The following is a 19,509-nucleotide window of genomic DNA, read 5'->3' on the forward strand; positions in this document are numbered from 1 at the left end:
AACAGGCAACTAGGTCAACAGTAAATATTTCCACCTCCAGATAGCAAACAATAAAAAATACTCCCTAAAAGATGACCAACTTTTTTGTCAATTTCAAAACTAAGGCATTTATTAAACAGATATTGGACGGATTCTGATTGAAAATCCCGGAAACACAGCCCGATTTTCACTCCAGACCTTCTGTCACCTTGTTAGAAAAACACAGGGTGCCATATTTTGCCGTCGCTCTGGCGGGGCGGTCCTGATAACGCCCGCTGAGACCCATTCCACAGAGATTGGGGTGCACGTTTTGAAGGGTGCCCCGATCTCAAAGTCAAAATAAATACCGCCCCTCCAGGGACGTCTGGACCCCAGCAGACAAGGGAAACACCCCCAATCCTAGAAGACAGAGGGGAAACCATGCCTTTGTCCCCCCCCACCATTCAATGTTGCTTCACTCCCCTACACCACGCAGGCATCCGGGTGACCTGCACCACCCCCCCCCTTCCCGGCATATCAACCTGGTAGTGCCAATCTGGCTGCACCAACCTGGTTGGCACACAGTGAAATGGATAGAAGGTGAGAAGATGTAGGATGGAAGGAGACCCATGTGGACCATTAACTCACGCACAGTTGGACTGAACGACCAGTTTCTGTGCTGTAGGTTCTGCACTTCTAGATGATTGCAAGTGTAAAAAATACTATGTGCCAGGGAGCTGTGCCAAGGCACTTCCCCGCAATGTCCCTCACTACCCAGGGGCTATATTCACCTCCAAAAGTATGTGGAACTCTACCTCATATGCTGCAAGAAAGGATGCCCGAAGCGTGGTACATTGGCGAGACCATGCAGACGCTGTGACAACGGATGAACGGACATCGCGCGACAATCGCCAGGCAGGAATGTTCCCTTCCAGTCGAGGAACACTTCAGCAGTCAAGGGTATTCAGCCTCTGATCTCCGGGTAAGCGTTCTCCAAGGCGGCCTTCAGGACGCCGGGCAACAAAAAATCGTCGAGCAGAAACTTAGAGCCACGTTCCGCACACATGAGTACGGCCTCAACCAGGACCTTGGATTCATGTTACATTACATTCACCCCCCACCATCTGGCCTGCGAAATCCTACCAACTGTCCTGGCTTGATACAATTCACACCTCTTTAACCTGCTCCATCTGGACCTGCAACGACTTAGTTACCTGCAAAGACTCTCATTCAAAGTATCGTATTGCATCTTTGACTTTGTCCATATAAATGTTTCTGGAACCCACCTCTTCATTCACCTGAGAATGGAGCAGCGCTCCGAAAGCTAGTGATTCAATTCAAACCTGTTGGACTTTAACCTGGTGTTGAAAGACTTCTTGCTGTCCAAAAGTGTGGGTAATGCACTTTGGTAGGAATAATGGAGGCATAGACTATTTCTAAATTGGAAAAGGCTGTGGAAATCAGAAGTACAAAGGGACTGAGGAGTCCTAGTTCAAGATTCACTTAAGGTTAACGTGCAGGTTCAGTCGACAGATAGGAAGGCCAATGCAACGTTAGCATTCATGTCGAGAGGGCTAGAAGACAGAGCAGAAATGTACTTCTGAGGCTGTACAAGGCTCTGGTCAGACCCCATTTGGAGTATTGTGAGCAGTTTTTGGCCCCGTATCGAAGGAAGGATGTGCTGACCTTGAAAAGGGTCCAGAGGAGGTTCACAAGAATGATCCTTGGAATGAAGAACTTGTCGTATGAGGAACGGTTGAGGACTCTGGGTCCGTACTCGTTGGGAGTTTAGAAGGATGAGGGGGGATCTAATCGAAACTTGCAGGATACTGCGAGGCCTGGATAGAGTGGACATGGAGAGGATGTTTCCACTAGAACCAAGGGCACAGCTTCAGACTGAAGGGATGATCCCGCAAAACAGAGATGAGGAGGAATGCCTTCAACCAGAGAATGATGGATCTGTGGAAGTCTTTGTTGCAGAAGGCTGTGGAGGCCAATTCACTGAGTATCTTTAAGACAGAGATAGATAGGTTCTTGATTAAAAAGGGGATCAGGGGTTATGGGGAGAAGGCAGGAGAATGGGGATGAGAAAAGTATCAGCCATGATTGAATGGCGGAGCAGACTTGATGGGCCAAATGGCCTAATTCTGCTCCGATGTCTTATGGTCCTATGGGGAAAAGGAACTTCAGGACCTATTGGGCACAGAGAGGTCTCCACTTTTCATTTTTTCAAACCAGTAGTGATTCTTGCCGACTTGACATCACGCCGGCAGGGGAGAACCTCTGACGACCCTGGAAGCAACAGCATTAAGCTATTAAAGAATGCATGTGGAGGAAGCTCTTGTTGTGATTGCAGACCAAATGAGCGGAGAAAGCAGAGAAATCCTTCCCATTGATTAATCTGCCTGCCTAACAGTGGGTGCCTTAACGGCCATCTGGGAACAATCGATGAAGAGATGTACAGCCATTTGGCAGTTGACACCAAAGTCTACAGCTGTTCGTTTGAAGAATTTCAAGCCCGACTGACTTGGACAACTGCTGACAGGGCATGTAAAACAATGATGCTAGATGACAACACCACAAAGATTTTCATCATCCCATATGCTTTCTCTTCTTCTTTTGTAATATTACATTCTCCCTTCTCATCCATAGTCTTTTCCTGCTCTTCATCCTCTTGATTCTATTCTTCTCTGATATCCAGCTGCATGGCATCAGTCTTTAAATTGCAACCTCAACTGTATCATCAGGTTTCTTGCTTGGCAAGCAGAACATCACAATGAGATGAGATTTTGCCGCCTCAAGCTCTGAGGCAGCAATGGCTGCGGTGAAGCTTATGACTGATTCCTGACAGCTGTGAGACCCCCTTTAAATGCTTCCATTTTTCTTTAATGTGGACGGTGTCGATTCGACGGTGGTCTGAGCCCAACTGATGCTGCAGAGGAAAACCGGTAAGTGTTTGAACTTTTGGAAAAATGCTGCTTTGTCATTAATTCCTCTGCTCAACTCCTGTTTCCCAACCCCCTCCAGCCAAGAACTAAAGCTATTAGCTGAAGAACTGAAGTCATCCACCCCCCCCCCCCCCGGCCCCGCCTCAGAACTGAAATCTCTCCCTACCTCACTAGAAGTTTGTGGTCTTAAAATGGGATCACATCAAGATAAAGTTTGGGAAGCACTGTACTTGGGTGTTCAGTGTAACTCCTGCTAACATCTGCAGAAATCAAAGGTTATGGATTGAAGTCCCACTCCAGAAACGTAAGCAACCTATCCAGATTGACACTCAAGGCAGCTCCAGAAGAGTGCTGCACTGCCAAAGAAGGATGTGTTTGTAATGAGATGTTAAAGTGAGCCCCTGGGCTCTCTTTGGGGGGATGTATCTGCTGCATGGGATGACTTCAAAGATCAGCAAAGGAGTTGCTTAGTATCTAAGACTTGGCCAACGCTACATAAACAAACAGGTCTGGTCACTTCCGTATTGCTGTTTCCAACACCTTACTTGGTTCAATTCTGTCCCTCCATTTCCAGGTGGAACAGCAAATATGCTTGAAAAATACTTAATTGGCTGCAGCTCTTTCAGGCATCATGAAAATCACGATGTGGATACAAGTACTTCATTTCTTAAATACAATCACGCTCTACTTTGTAACAATATTTGCTGTTGATGGATTCTAGTATTTTATCAATGGACAACTGATGAAGCATGGAGGATCTCAACAAGATAATCCATAGATCTTGAAGTTATTAGTTAAGAGGTATTCTTTATAGTTAAAGTCAAAATGCTGGAAACAACTAAAGAAAATAATTTCACAGTCAGTGAATGGCTCATCATTTACCTCAATAAAACTGGGAATCGAAGAAATTTTCAGTAACCTAATTGACGAGCAACAATACGTTTTACCAGCAGTGATTTCATTGCCGGTGCTACATAGTGAATGTCCCATAACTCATTTACTCGCACTATCTTCCAAGTAATATACTCTCTCTAACCTTTCACTTTCATCAGTACATGCAGCTGTGTTACCAGGTGACTACTTCATCCAATCACCAGTCTGATTCCATGAAACTGGGAACCTATATTTTGAAGCAGAAAATGACAACCAGGGCAAAATCTTGCCACGTGGAAGAGCAGCCTCTCGGTCACACAAACTGAAACAACCCATTATAGTCAGCAGGATAAAAATATGAATATATTTCGATGGTTTACAAGCGCTGGTTTACACATCTGACAACAGATCATATAAATCTCACATGATGGTCGACCAAATTCATCAAATACAATGATCTGAAAATGATGACAAACACACTTGAGTCACAATCACAAGAATGCATGGTCTGCAAGCGATTCAATCCATTACATTTCTTTTTTTTTTTACTGTTGCAGTAGCATGGGACAGTATATTTCGTAGATAGCATGATCCTAAAGGCTGTGTTACTCGCCCGATGGAAGGGGTAAAAATATCTCCTCAGAGCTGGAGGGAAACTTGGAGCAGAAGGGGAAGGAACCACGGTTGTCGTGGTTCGCGCGTGGTACCAATGTCATAGGTAGGGCTAAGATTCTTTTGACGGAGGTCAAAGACTAGTGTGGGAGAAATCGCTTTCAATTCATGGGGCACTGGCAACTGTACTGAGGGAGAAGAAGCTGTACCATTGGGATAGCATTCACCTGAACCACACTGAGACCAGTGTACTGGCGAATCACATAACTATGACTGTACAGACGGCTTTTAACAAAATAGTTTGGGGTGGGTAGGGGCAGAGTTCACATGAGTGGAGATTTGGAAAGGTAAAGACAAAGGATACAATAATGGACGCAATTTAATGGAAAGGTTTCCAAGTGCGGGAACTGTCGCAAGCTTCCTGACGCTTGACCTGGTGAGGTCGTCACCAGTATCAAGTGTTAAATAGTCCACTAAACAAGGCCCAATGGGTTTCACGGCACAGGGTAGCATAGTGGGTAGAACTGTTGCTGCACAGTGCCAGGGTCCCAGGTTCGATTCCCGGGTTGGGTCTGTGAGGAGTCTGCATGTTCTCCCTGTGTCTGCACCGGTTTCCTCCTGGCACTCCGGTGTCCTCCCACAAGTCCCAAAAGACATGCTTGATAGGTGAATTGGACATTCTGAATTCCCACTCTGTGTACCCGAACAGGCACCGGAGTGTGGTGACTCGGGGATTTTCACAGTAACTTCATTGCAGTGTTAATGTAAGCCTACTTGTGGCACTAATAAAGATTATTATTATTACTTGAGACTCACAGGTCTGTAGTTGCCTGGCTTGTCTCAACAACCTTTCTTAAATAGTGGAACCACATTAGCGGTTCTCCAGTCCTCTGGCACCTCCCCTGAGGCCAGAGAGGAATTAAATATTTGGGTCAGAGCCCCTGCAATCTCCTCCCTCACTTCCCACAGCTCCTGGGACACAATCTATCCAGACCAGCTTCGGTCTCCCCAGGTTTTGTTCCAGTCTGTCTTCTGAGAAACTGGAACTGTCCATTTTCTTTATCAGTTGACCTTTTTGGTTTCTCTTTTCAATGAGGATATAGAACATAGAACATTACAGCGCAGTACAGGCCCTTCGGCCCTCGATGTTGCGCCGACCTGTGAAACCACTCTTAAAGCCCATCTGCACTATTCCCTTATCGTCCATATGTCTATCCAATGACCAATCAAATGCCCTTAGTGTTGGCGAGACCACTACTGTTGCAGGCAGGGCATTCCACGCCCTTACTACTCTCTGAGTAAAGAACCTACCTCTGACATCTGTCTTATATCTATCTCCCCTCAATTTAAAGCTATGTCCCCTCGTGCTAGACATCACCATCCGAGGAAAAAGGCTCTCACTGTCCACCCGATCCAATCCTCTGATCATCTTGCATGCCTCAATTAAGTCACCTCTTAACCTTCTTCTCTCTAACGAAAACAGCCTCAAGTCCCTCAGCCTTCCCTCATAAGATCTTCCCTCCATACCAGGCAACATTCTGGTAAATCTCCTCTGCACCCTTTCCAATGCTTCCACATCCTTCCTATAATGCGGCGACCAGAATTGCACGCAATACTGGCTCAAAAATACAAGCTTTGAAACTATGGATTGCATCACATTGTGCAATAATGACTGTAATGACACAGCAGAAAAGGAAGCCATTCAATCCATGTGCCTGTGTTGGCTCTCTGAAAGGACTACCCAAAGAGTCTAATTTTACCGCCCCTTCCCCATCGCCCTCCAAATTTCTCCTTTTTAATTCCTTATCCAATTCTCTTTTAAAAGTTGCGAATGATTCTGCTTCGATCATCCTTTCAGGCAGTGTGGTCCGGACCAGTAAAATACGGCGAGTCAAAGTTTTTACCATCTCACCACTGGTTCTTTCACCCGTTACCTCAAATCTATGACAACTGGCGACCAACCCTCTGGCACCGGAAGCAGTTACATCTTTTTTTCTCCATTAAAACCATTCATGATTTTGAACATCTCTATTGAATTTGACTTTGGCTGATCAAAGAAGAATAACCCCATCGTCTCTCCATCTAACTGATGCCCTGCATCCTTACCAACATACTGATAAATTCCTTCTGCACCCTCTTTCAGGTCCTGCTTTTCTTCCGAAAGTGAAGTATCCAGAATTCGACACAACATTCCAGCTGGGGTTAAGCAATGATTTATGAAGGTTGCGCAGAACTTTCACACATCTGCTTGTAAAGTTAAGGATCCCATATCTTCCTACTTCAAACATTTGTTATGTCTCTCCACATGACTTTGTTTTTGCACCCCCACCACTGGTAAGAAGGATATACTTACGATGTGACAAATATAGGGAGACAATTTCCATTATAAAATGGGAAAAACTGTCAACAGGGAGTATGTGCATGTAATAACCCCCACGAGACCCACAGGGATGACCCAATTGATCCCCCCATGGAGCTCATGGAATACAGGCTCCCGTGCTGAGGGGCAGAGGCCTAACAGCCAGGGCTCGTCGAACCAGGCAGTTAAAAGTTGCCCAGGGTTGAAACCGACACTTTGGGTGATCCCGGTTGGGACTGATATAATGCACGCCGCATTGCGGCCTTCTTCTTCTTTGACAAAATAAACCCGTGTGTTTAAGCCTTCTCGGAACTCCTGTGAATATTATAATGCATATATAACATTTTCATGTCTCGTACTTTTTATTGGCTATCTAGAAAGAAATTGAGAAATACAAAATATTGAACAGGCAATCTTTTTTCTTAAATTCCCTGTTGCTGGAGTATATTCAAAATTCCAAACATATTTCAGGATCCTTCTCATGGTGGAGCTTCTAATGGGAGATGCTGACGTCGAGTCACTTTGGCAACATACTTAACTCCCCGGATGACCCACAAAATGGCACGAAGTGCGAATTTGATTGTTGCAAAGAGTTTAAGCAAACAAAAGCTTTAACATGATATGAAGAAGTTTGCGGGGCGGCATGGCGGCACAGTGGTTAGCACTGCTGCCTCACGGCGCTGAGGTCCCAGGTTCAAACCCGGCTCCGGGTCACTGTCCGTGTGGAATTTGCACATTCTCCCCGTGTCTGCGTGGGTCTCACAACCCTAAAAGATGTGCAGGGTAGTGGATTGGCCATTTCTTTTTATTAAAACAGTAAAAAATATATATACAAGACCAAACGGTACAAACACTAATTTTGTGTTGGAGAAACAGGGTACCCTCACCTCAGTACCAACGTACGGGGAGGAGGGGTAGGATACTCTGATTATTAAAACAGTTCACAACACATTTGTACAACCACGCTAAATTGCCCCTTAATTGGAAAAAAATAATTGGGAACTCTGTTTGCAGCCCTGATTTTGATCACTTGATAAAAAGTCCAAGATCTCCCTAATTTCTATTGGAGGCTGTTATAATTTAGATTTCTGGCTCAGTTTGCCACTTCAGGAAACCTCTCAGAATTTCAGATAAGCACCACCCTCTCATTTCTGCGAGTTTCAATAAACTAACTGGCACTTCAATCCGCAGCGCATCATTTGCGTGACTTGCAACACCGTTTCAGCAAAATCTGCAAAAGTTCTGACACAGATTCAAAGGAAGCATCTGTAGTTAAAGAAAACTCACGTGCTCTTTTTGAAACGGTCGGCAATGCTCTGGAGAGAGGCAACAGTGTGTTTTCATATAGTGTGAAAGTGTGTTTCGTAGACAGTGTGCTTGAAAACTCAGTAAATAAAATACATATCGATTTGACCTAAAAAGTAATCTGTTTTACTGACTGCCACCAACACTAGCAATAAAGAAAAATCATGTAACAACAGTTTTGCAGATAATATGACCATACATCACAGACACTTAGGAAAGCACTCGAGTGATCTATCATTTGATACTGTACTAACTGCTTAAGTGCAAAATATTATAAATTTACTTGAACTGTAACTTTTGTATTTTCTTTCACCAATTTTTTTTTTCGTTTTGCTGGGCAATATTCATAAATCAAGCAAAGAAACTGACCACACATACAGCGGCTGTGGGGCTGACCACCATCCGAACGGTGGAATTCCATCTGCCAGACACTCTAAGCTGATTGCTTAAATGAGAACAATCTTGCCTTGAGCTCCGAAATCTACTGAAGCAGTTCAACAGTGAATTAGAGTCAGCTGGCGTGCAGAAAGCAATACTTAATCAGTCAAGTCATCATAGCCTCTTCCAAGGAGAGGGGATGGAAACAGAGGGACTGGGAGCTGCAGATCTGTAAGGAGCCTGCACGGTTTCTGACACTGAGCACCTCACTAATATTAGTCTGCCATGAAAACAATTTTGTGGGAACGGATCCCAATCACTATTTTGAAGAACAGCAGGGCAGTAATTCCTGGTGTCCTAGCCAATCCTTATCCCTCAATCAACATCACAGACACAGATTAGCTGGTCATCATCACATTGTGTTTTTGTGAGATTCCTGCTTGCAAATTAATTGTGATATGTGCAACATTACAACTGTCACCACATTCCAAATGTACTTTGTTGGCTGTAAAACACTTTGGACAATGTGAGGTCATGGAAGACACTGTTTCAACTTCCAACCTTTGTTCTTTTTTCCAATTACTCTTCTTTGCTAATTTTACCAATAAGTGTACCCGGTCCTGTAACTATGGCTACTTGGATAATGCAATCCATCTCTGGCGTAATTGTCTCTCTCCAACATCTCTTCTTTCGACTTGTTTCTCCTTTATATAAACACGAGAATGGAGCATCGAATTTAACAGCCAGAACTCTACAGTAAATTACAAAAAGATGAATGAAATAGTCCACCTTCACAAAAACAATTCCTGGCAGGTATTGTTGTTGGCCTTCAATTCTGTTTAAAATTGGCATAATTAGTGGAGCTTCAATGAAGAGCGACATGGGAGTAGCCAACTGCTTAGAACAAATGTGCTGCCATCAGAACTGAACTCCTTCTGGCCAGCAGATCTGCTGATGTTCAATGACTGGCCTCTGTTGAGTTAGCAGGTATCAGCCAAAGCAACCATGGGTCGGATCAGATTGTGTTAGTTTATCTGTGCTAAAGAAAGGAGAAAAAAAATCACTATCCTGTGATGCCTGCTGGAAAGTGGGGATTTATGGACATTTGGTGAGAATATCATTAGCCTTTGCTATTAAACCTCTCCGCAACTGAACAGTCTACCAACATTAACTGTTCAACCTCACACTAAGAATAACCTCTTGTGCAACCTACTGGGAAACATATGGCCATTTTGGCTACTTATGTAGATAGCACATTCCCACAAGAAAAAATACATCTGTTGCCCAAATTTGTTTTATTCTCCTTCAGCTAACTAATCGCTTTGTGCAGAACTCTTCCCTCCACCAATTTTGCCTTCTCCGTGGATAAAAGTCCAAGAAAGATCAAAATAAAATGGGAAAATATCGGAAAAAGATTTTGTTCCTTCCCATCGCCATGCAACCACGTTAACCACAACTGATACCATTCCGGCATCATCAACAGAGGAAAACATCAGCTGGCACTTCAGTTCTGTGCTTTCCTAAAACATTATAAAAGTTTGAGCATTAGCACCTGATGAAGCAACTGGTACACTGAAGGCAAAGCACTGGTCAGATTGACCACAAAAAGGTGCTTCAGCCGAACATCTGATGAAGTGAAAAAGATTGTGAAACAAAGCTGAAATGGTTAACAAGCTATTTCCACACAGACCAAAGCATCTGTCTGAAGAGCCTATCACGTTGATTGGCAAAAATTTCTTCACATATTCAGGCAGAGGCTCCATTCACTTTGAGCACAATCCAGAAATCGCTCCAATAATATGCTCAAAATGACGCAATTGCGTCACTGAAAAAAGACATTTTGTCGAAGCTTTTCACCGAGTGCGCATGGAGTTGATGGTGACAGACAAATAACGGCATTGTTTGAAATTTAAACCAAGAAATTTGCCTCTGATTGGTCAAGGCATTGCCCTGTGGAATCAACCAGCGAATGGCTCTCACTTATTTGGTTTAGCTGAAACAGGTGCAATGTGTGCACATGTACTTTCTGTCTGCAAAGAACAGGGCCCTACGTATTAATATGCGTAACTTCCTGTCTGCAAAGGACAGGGCCTTACGCATTAATATACATAACTTCCAGTGCATGCAAATGCACCATACTGCAGGCCCAATAGGTGATCTTAAATTGGTTGTCAGTATAATTTTTAGCACACTGAACATTATTTAGCAAACGTTGCCCAATCGCGGATTCACATCTGATGTTGGACACTGTGTTTTGCAAGCACAGGCTGGTTGGATGTGGTCTGTATTTTACCCATTGCAAACCGCAGAAAGGACATGCAGTTTGATATGATCTGCCAGTCTTGCCTCAATTGAACCTCCCTCCACCACACTTCCTGGCAGTGTATTCCCGACCCGAACCACTCACTGTGTGAAAACGTTATTTTCTCACATCACATTTGCTTCTTTTGCCAATCACTTTAAATATGTGCTCTTTCATTCTTGATCCTTTTCTGAGCGGGAACAGTTGCTCACTCTCCACTCTGTCCAGCCTCCTCATGATTTTGAACACCTCTATCAAATCTCCTCTGAGCCTTCTTCTCTCCAAAGAGAACAGTCCCAACCTCTCCAATCTATCCTCCTAAGTGAAGTTTCCCTGGAACCATTCTGATAAACGTCTTCTGCACTCTCTCCAATGCATTCACATCCTTCCGATAGTGTGTCACCCCAAAACTGTACATAAAATTCCAGCTGAAGTCTAACTACTGACTTTTATAAGTTCAGCATAACCTGTTATTTTATTCAATGTCCCGACCAATAAAGTACAGGATACTGTATACTTCTATTAACAGCTCTCTCTGAACGGGTGTAAATTGAGAGACCTTTGTATCCCCTATGTAAGGGGCTGTTGAGCACAGGGCTAAATCGCTGGCTTTGAAAGCAGATCAAGTCAGGCCAGCAGCACGGTTCAATTCCCGTAACAGCCTCGCCGGAATGTGGCGACTAGGGGCTTTTCACAGTAACTTCATTTGAAGCCTACTTGTGACAATAAGCGATTTTCATTTCATTTCATTTCCTCGTGCAGGTACAGCAGGCAGGAAAGAAGGCAAATTACATGTTGGCCTTCATAGCGAGAGGTTTTGAGTATAGGAATAGGGATGTTTTACTACAATTGTATAGGGCATTTGTGAGGCCACATCTAGATTATTGTGTGCAGTTTTGGTGTCCTTATCTGAGGAAGGATGTTCTTGCTATGGAGGAAGTGCAGTGAACATTTACCAGACTGATTCCATGGGATGGCGGGACTGTCATATGGAGAGAGACTAAGTCGGTGAGGATTTTATTCATTGGAGTTTAGAAGAGTGAGAGGGGATCCATAGAAACTTGTAACATTGTAACAGGATTAGACAGGGTAGATTCAGAAAGAATGTTCCCGTTGGTGGAGGAGTCCAGAGAACTAGGGGTCATAGTTTGAGGATAAAGGGTGAATCTTTTAGGACTGAGGTGAGGAGAAATTTCTTCACCCAGAGAGCGGTGAATCTGTGGAATTCACTACCACAGAAAGTAGATGAGTCCAAAACATTGTGTAATTTCAAGAAGGAGTTAGATACAGCTCTTGAGGCTAAAGGGATCAAGGGATATGGGGGTGAAGGCGCGATCAGGGTATTGAACTTGATGATCAGCCATGTTCATAATGAATGGTGCAGCAGGCTCGAAGGGCCGAATGGCCTCCTCCTGCTTCTATTTTCTTTGTATGTTTCTATGCAATCATTTCAAATACGATAAAAACCTCTCTTCTGTGAACTTTAAAAAAAATCTTTTTCCATTGTTATACAAAGTTACAACTGTGGCATGACTCATGTTTGATTGTGTGTGGTTTGGTGTGATCTGACATCCTTCGGTATTTGTCTCAAAGGGCCACACTAGGAAATGTGCTTATTTATTTTGGCTGTCGAATGTTACTGCGCAACGATTAACAAATCAAATGAAGTTGCAAGAAAAATGGTTGTTACATGTTGCATCTGACAGTCATATATGGTGGCACTCCACCCAGACTTATGCTATTGTCTTCACGAAGGTACATCTTCACGTATTAGTTTAATCACCTTACTGAAGAACACATGAAGCACCCCGAAGGTAGTGCAGATGAGCCAAACAACAATGATTGAGTCAAGTAATAATCACCTATTTGCAATTTCACATCTACCAAGTGAAACTCTAGACTTTTAGAAGCATTCAATAAACACAACATGCTGCACAGGGAGTTAAAATAAATCCCATAAAATAGTCATTAAAAAAAAAACCAGAGGACAACTACAGGGGTCCAAAAACAATTTCATTTGGAGGTTCAATCTAAAATGTATTTTTTGTTAAAAAGTTAATGGCTTCTTGCAAACGATTAAAACACATTGTTCTATTTACTATATTCAGAAGCCATCATAAACTTTCAGAGTCAAACTTAAACAGTAATTTGAATCCAGAGTTTAAATTAAAGTTTGAGAAATCACTCCCTGATCTCTATTATTATTCAGAAGACAGGCCAATGTCACATGACAAAAAAAATTTTTTCCTCTGCAGCTGACATTAACTTGCTCCATGCCTTATCTGCTTAATTGCATTCATACAAGGTTGTTACATTCTTCGTACAGGTTTATTGAATAATAATCTGCAGATGATTAGTGAAGGGAATCTAAACATAATCTAGAGAACAACAGATAGGAAAGTGAGTTGCAAAGAAATAATGTCAGTGCGCTCAGATGCACACAAGTGAATCTCAGTTATTCTATTGCCATCTACTGTTGCATTGTTTCCCTTGTAATCTTCCCCTCCTATACATTTATCTATCATTCCCTGTATTTTGAAAAATAATTTGGGGAAGTAAATTGGCTTCCACAGCTGTTAATTTTAAACTGATGCGTTCATATCACTCCAGGGTTAATGGAATATACATTTCAGTTGATGTTTGTTAATATTCTAGTATATAAATAAATAATAAATCACCATGAGCCTGTCCACTTCCTTCCAACTGATTGGTCACTGATAATATATGAAAGATAAAAGCAAATTACTGCGGATGCTGGAATCGGAAACAAAAACAGAAAATGCTGGACAATCTCGGCAGGTCTGGCAGCGTCTGTGGAGAGAGAGAACCAAGCTAACGTTTTGAGTCTGGATGACTCTTTGTCAATATATGAAAGGTTGCAGCAAGGGCCAAATCATGAGAACAGTGCTTTACATGGACGGCAACCAGAAGGAAAATATCCACTGCATCGTCAGTCTAACACTCTATCCAACATCGTTTTAAAACTTTCTTCTGACGCTGGCTCAGCCCCGTTCTTTGGCTTCTACAGCCCTTGTTCTAGGACCTAGCACTCCTTCAGCACCATAAACCAGAATATTCTTGACTTCCCAAGACCAGTACTGCACCCCATCTCAGCAATATATCAAGCAAAGAGATCTCCCAACGTGCGTTGCCTCTGATTTAGCCTGCCTTTCCCGTAAAACCCCAAGCCTGGCTCCAGTATCAGCTCAGCCCAAAAGCTTTAGCCCAGAGGTGAAACATCAACTTGAATGAACACCACAAAGTATGGTCAATGGCCCGGGGAGGGGGGGGGGGGATCCAGCCTCGAAGCAGGACAATAAGAACATAAGAACTAGGAGCAGGAGTCGGCCATCTGGCCCCTCGAGCCTGCTCCACCATTCAATGAGATCATGGCTGATCTTTTGTGGACTTATGTAACACCATAACCCTTAATCCCTTTATTCTTCAAAAAACTATCTATCTTTATCTTAAAAACATTTAATGAAAGAGCCTCTACTGGTTCACTGGGTAAGGAATTCCATAGATTCACAACCCTTTGGGTGAAGAAGTTCCTCCTAAACTCAGTCCGAAATCTATTTCCCCTTATTTTGAGGCGATGCCCCCTAGTTCTGCTTTCACCCGCCAGTGGAAACAACCTGCCCGCATCTATCCTATCTACTCCCTTCATAATCTTATATGTTTCTATAAGATCCCCCTGCATCCTTCTAATTTCCAACGAGTACAGTCCCAGTCTACTCAACCTCTCCTCGTAATCCAACCCCTTCAGCTCTGGGATTAACCTAGTGAATCTCCTCTGCACACCCTCCAGTGCCAGCTATTAAATGAATCTTTTGGTTAGAAATGTTTAATTAATGCAATAAGGTATGATTTAAATTGTGTCTGTAAGGCAGATAATGAACTACGACTGTAAAAGAAAACATCATGCTTTGTGATTGTCGACAGGCAAACAGAAAATAATTCCTGTACATTTTGAAGACAATTGCACCACTCTGTGGTATATTAAAGACAAGGCTTACTGTAAATTAGAATCCACTGTTGCGAACTGAAATACTTCCTATTCTGAGGGGTTATTTTAATCCAAGCATAGCCAACTGGTTCAATTCTCCAACCCCTGTTTCCATGTCATACTTTTCCATTCTCATTTCAAGAAAGTGTTACCTTGCATCAAACTGGCAGAACAACCCTCGAAAACGCAAGTTCCCTCAGAGTTTCGATAAAATCTCACCCATAAGCAAAACATGCAATGCTGCTTTTTTATTGTTATCATGTACCTTCTTAGCCTGAACAAATTTAACACGTGGTTTTCCCCATTCTTTGCTCAGCAGCCTTCGGAACTGGTGGCACCTTGGGATTACAGCGCAGGCTGCATTTCCCAAATCTGGATAAATCACAAGGAGCTCGCCTCTGCAAATAAAAGAGAACCATCTTATGAACACCCTGCTGCAAAATTATGGAATTCTTCAAAAATTTTAATTCAGAAAAAATGCAATTGTTTGCTTTAATCAGCAGTCCTGTCACAGTGGGGATCACACCAACGGCTTAATGCATAAACGCACATGGAGGAATCCACATTTGATCTTTGGTCTGAAAATATCGCTCGTTGCAGCCAGGTCACATTGGGAATAGCACAAATTGCCTACAGCATTGTAATCCCAGCCAAGATTTCCAATTAAGGAATAAGCTGCCCAATGTTGCTCTCACGTTATCATAAGCGTTCCAATACTTGCCCTCCCAGCTTGCAAATGCTGAACGGCTGCCAGAATACGGTACACTTGGGCTATCAGCGACTACAAAGTCAGGGTCAGCTTGGTTCCCAGGCAATAGGTTCAAAGCTCACACCAAAACCTGAGCAGAAAATCAATGCGAATATTGGAGTGCAATACTTCCATAAACAGGACATTCTGAACTCTGCTAGCTGCCCATGCCCTCAATAACACACCTTGTTGACCGACATTGGTCTCTGGTTTGCCAACACTTCCATTTTAAAATTCTCAATTTTTTTCAAATCATGCCAAGTCCTCGCTGCCCCTATCTCTGTTCACCTGATCATAAACTGCCACAAACACTTTGGTTGATTTTCAACAACAATGAACATTCTGGAAGAATTTGTGTTTTAAACGACACTGGGTGCGATTCCCCTGTCGCGTTGCACTCGAGCAAGAGCTCAACACGGCCGGAGAATCTCGGGAGAGGCCTCCAGCAAGCCTCCCAACAGCCTCCGAAGTCCCGCGAGACGTCAGAGTCGGAACTCTGCCCCAAATGGGCATGAACAAACACCACTCCCAGAGGTAGGTCGTAAACCGGCTCACCGCCGACCTGCCCGGGATCCACCAGCCTCCGCCGATTCTCTGGCCTCACCAGTGAGGCTGCAGCCGGGTGCCGATCAGTGCTGGTCCACACAAATGTGGACGAGGCAGTATGGCACCCGGGGGTTTCCCGGGCCATCGGAGACTCCTGGGTGGTCAGGGTCACTGCAGGGTGGCTCTGTGGCCCTCCCCTTGGCACTACCACCCTGCCACTGCCAATGTGTCCAGAAGGCACTGCCAAGCTGGCGGGAGTACTGCCTGGGTGCCAGGCAGGCTCTGGCAAGGACAAGGGGGCAAGGGGGGCCATGCCCATTAAATGAAGGTGGAGGGCGGGTTTGAAGGATTGGGGAATGCAGAGCAGGTAAGTAGGGCCTCTGGGAGGTTGGTGGATTGATGGGCGGGGGTCCTGGAATGGAGGGGGTGCTGTAAAGGGGCTTGGTGGGGCCTGAAGAGGGGGGACCCCGAGGGACCCCATAGCGGGGTGTCCTCACTTGGGGGGTGTGCAGTAGTGTCCATGTCTGTGGGGGTGACATTGCCCATGGGTGGGGAGTGTGAAGGACCCACAAGTTCACTGAGAGATCGGGGAACCCTTTCAAAATGGCGGCCCGATCTTCTGCTCCCCAGTGTGAAAAGAAATTCTAAGTTTGGGCTAAACCGGTGAGAAACTCCCCAGAGGCCAATAAGGTGACTGACTTTCATTGAATAGTGCTGAGGAACTCGCCAGCAGAGCCGGTGGGAATTCCCTGAAAAATCCGCCACAAATTAACTTAGAGATGTTTGGGGAATTCGCGCCCACTGTTCTTAAAAGGTTAATGCAGGAAACCTGATCCCTTTTTCTTGGAAGAAACCTCCATCTACAAGAAAAGGTAATGAATCAATTTCAAAGAAACTGGAAATGTGTTCATGGAATTCATAGAATTTCATAGAATTTACAGTGCAGGAGGCCATTCGGCCCATCGAGTCTGCACCGGGCCTTGGAAAGAGCACCCTACTTAAACCCATGCTTCCACCCTATCCCCATAACCCAGTAACCCCACCTATCCTTTTTGGACACTAAGGGGCAATTTATCATGGCCAGTCCACCTAACCTGCACATCTTTGGACTGTGGGAGGAAACCGGAGCACACGGAGGAAACCCATGCAGGCACGAGGAGAACTTGCAGACTCCGCAGACTCTTAACCCTGGTGAACTGTATACGAAGGTCACATAGCTGTTCATGGCTCTGAAAGAAGCAACAGTTCCGTGGGCAGCACGGTAGCATAGTGATTCGCACAATTGCTTCACAGTTCCAGGGTCCCAGTTTTGATTCCCGGCTTGGGTCACTGTCTGTGTAGAGTTTGCACGTTCTCCCCGTGTGTGCGTGGGTTTCCTCCAGGTGCTCCAAATAATATCCCAGGCAAGTATGTCACTTTTGCACCGACTTTTGGCAGTTGCCCTTTCAGAAAAATGGCCTTTTCTAATACACCAGAAGTGTTGTGTTCCTCCACAGAAACCCTGTCTATATCAGTTAATTGGTCCTCATAGTTCTGTAACACATGCGTACCAGATGACTCTGTTTCCTCGTCATGTCTGTCTGCTCTGTCTAAATTAGAAAATTTGTAATCTGTACCCATTATCCTTGATGAATGGACCCTAACAGTTTGATTATCATGTTGCAAAATAATTGTTTTGCCATCTATGCCTATGATCGTCCCTGGGCCTTTCCATTCATTTGAATTGTCTCTCTTATAGTACACCATGCCTCCTTGCTGAAAAACAGCATCTGATGGTCGTACGTTATGTTTTAAAGCTCTGCGAATTCTTTCAGAGACTTCTGCTTCCAAAAAAGTGTTTCTATTGCATTTAAATGTTCAGCAAAACCAGAGCTAATTGTAGTCCCTTCCCAAGCTGGAGGCTGGTCATCCAAAATGGACGGAATTTTAGGATTTTAGGATTTCTACCAGACACTAATTGATAAGGACTATAGCCCCCAACCATCTGCAATGAATTCTCTGCATGTACTGCCCTTGCTAAAGCTGAATTTAGCCTGCAATTTGGTCGATCTGCCAAAATCTTCCGAAGCATGTCATCGATGACAGCATGATTTGTTTCACAGACACCATTACTAAATGGGCTTTCTGCAGCCGTATTCATAACTCTGATATTCATGTTTTCACACATATCCCGAAACTCATCATTAGCAAATTCTCCCCCATTGTCCGTAAGGAATTTTGCCGGTGGACCCATTCCTGTCCCTATCCATTTTTCCACGATTTGATCTAGAATTACTCTCTTTTCTTTACTTCGTACAATCGTTGATTGACTAAATCTGGTTGCTAAATCTACAAAATGCAAAATAAATATATTATTTGCTTTATCCCAGATCTTAAGGTCCATGGCCACAATGTCGTTAAAATCCCTGGCCAAAGGTAGGGTTACTATCGGTCGTGCTGGTGTCCTTCTGTACTTCCTACAAACTTCACAGCGGTCACTAACCTGTTCTATCAGTTTAGTATAGTCGTCAACCCTTACCCCTGCATCCTTTAATACATTTTTCAGCCTCCGAGGAGACGGATGTGCAAATTGCCTATGCAGTTTTAATACCACAAGCTTTTTATCAGCTAAAGTCCCATTTTCAACTGCCATTAACACATCCTTAACCACTCTACTTGAAAAATTATTTGTCAGTAATGGAATACAATAGTGTCCCGACTGTGTAAATTGTAAGTCCACCGTCTTTCCAAAAACTGTTGCCTTATCCTGTTCCATATCCAGTTTCATGTGTGCTTTCTTCATCGACGGTCTGCTCAGAAGCAAAGGTATCTCACTTGATACAACATCCGTGCTAATGAAATGATTCACTCCGGCAATATTGCAAGGGATCACCACTCTTTTCAGCGACTTCAGAGAATTATCATCCCCAAACCTGAAACTTGTGGAACTTTCAAATTCCTCAACCTTGTTACGATTTTCAGCATTCAAAGAGTCCAGTAACATTTTAACCAGTCAATTCCACACACAGTAGATGTGCAGCCACTGTCCAATACAGCATAGTTGAAGGATTCTGCAACCAACACCCTCATTACCGGCGTAAAACTGCTTGTCAATAGGACAATGCCTTCTTTCTGGTCACTATCTTTTTCCTCTTCTGACTCTTCCGTGTCATGTGTCGCTTCAAACACTCTATCATAACGAGTTGGACAGTTGAAAGCATAATGGTATTGAGAGTCACATCGAAAACATCGATTTATCATGCCCTGTGCATTTCTGGGGATCATCTTCCTATTGTAGATTCTAACTGGGTTTCTGTCTTCATAATTTCCTTGTCTCGGTCTCTGTCTATAGTCTTGAGCCGTTCGTAGCCATACGATTTCACCATCCTGTTACTAGTGTATCTTCCATATTCTGCCTTATTGCAGGCTGACCTATCTGGGTCATCAGAGCCATCGGAATCGAATGTTTCCCCAGAAACTTTTGTAAAGCTTTTG

General features: G+C 43.9%; 1 protein-coding gene across 1 annotated transcript in view; it reads right to left on the bottom strand.

The window, feature by feature from the left end:
* Window positions 1-19,509, bottom strand: part of LOC140396833 (phosphatidylethanolamine-binding protein 4) — a 646,458-nt gene that overhangs the window by 558,025 nt on the left and 68,924 nt on the right. Inside the window, exon 3 of the mRNA XM_072485589.1 lies at window positions 15,007-15,139. Within this exon, the coding sequence (XP_072341690.1) occupies window positions 15,007-15,139 (133 nt within the window). The remainder of the gene's footprint in view (window positions 1-15,006; window positions 15,140-19,509) is intronic.

Source organism: Scyliorhinus torazame, chromosome 20 (assembly GCF_047496885.1).
Source record: "Scyliorhinus torazame isolate Kashiwa2021f chromosome 20, sScyTor2.1, whole genome shotgun sequence".
Classification (NCBI taxonomy): Eukaryota; Metazoa; Chordata; class Chondrichthyes; order Carcharhiniformes; family Scyliorhinidae; genus Scyliorhinus; species Scyliorhinus torazame.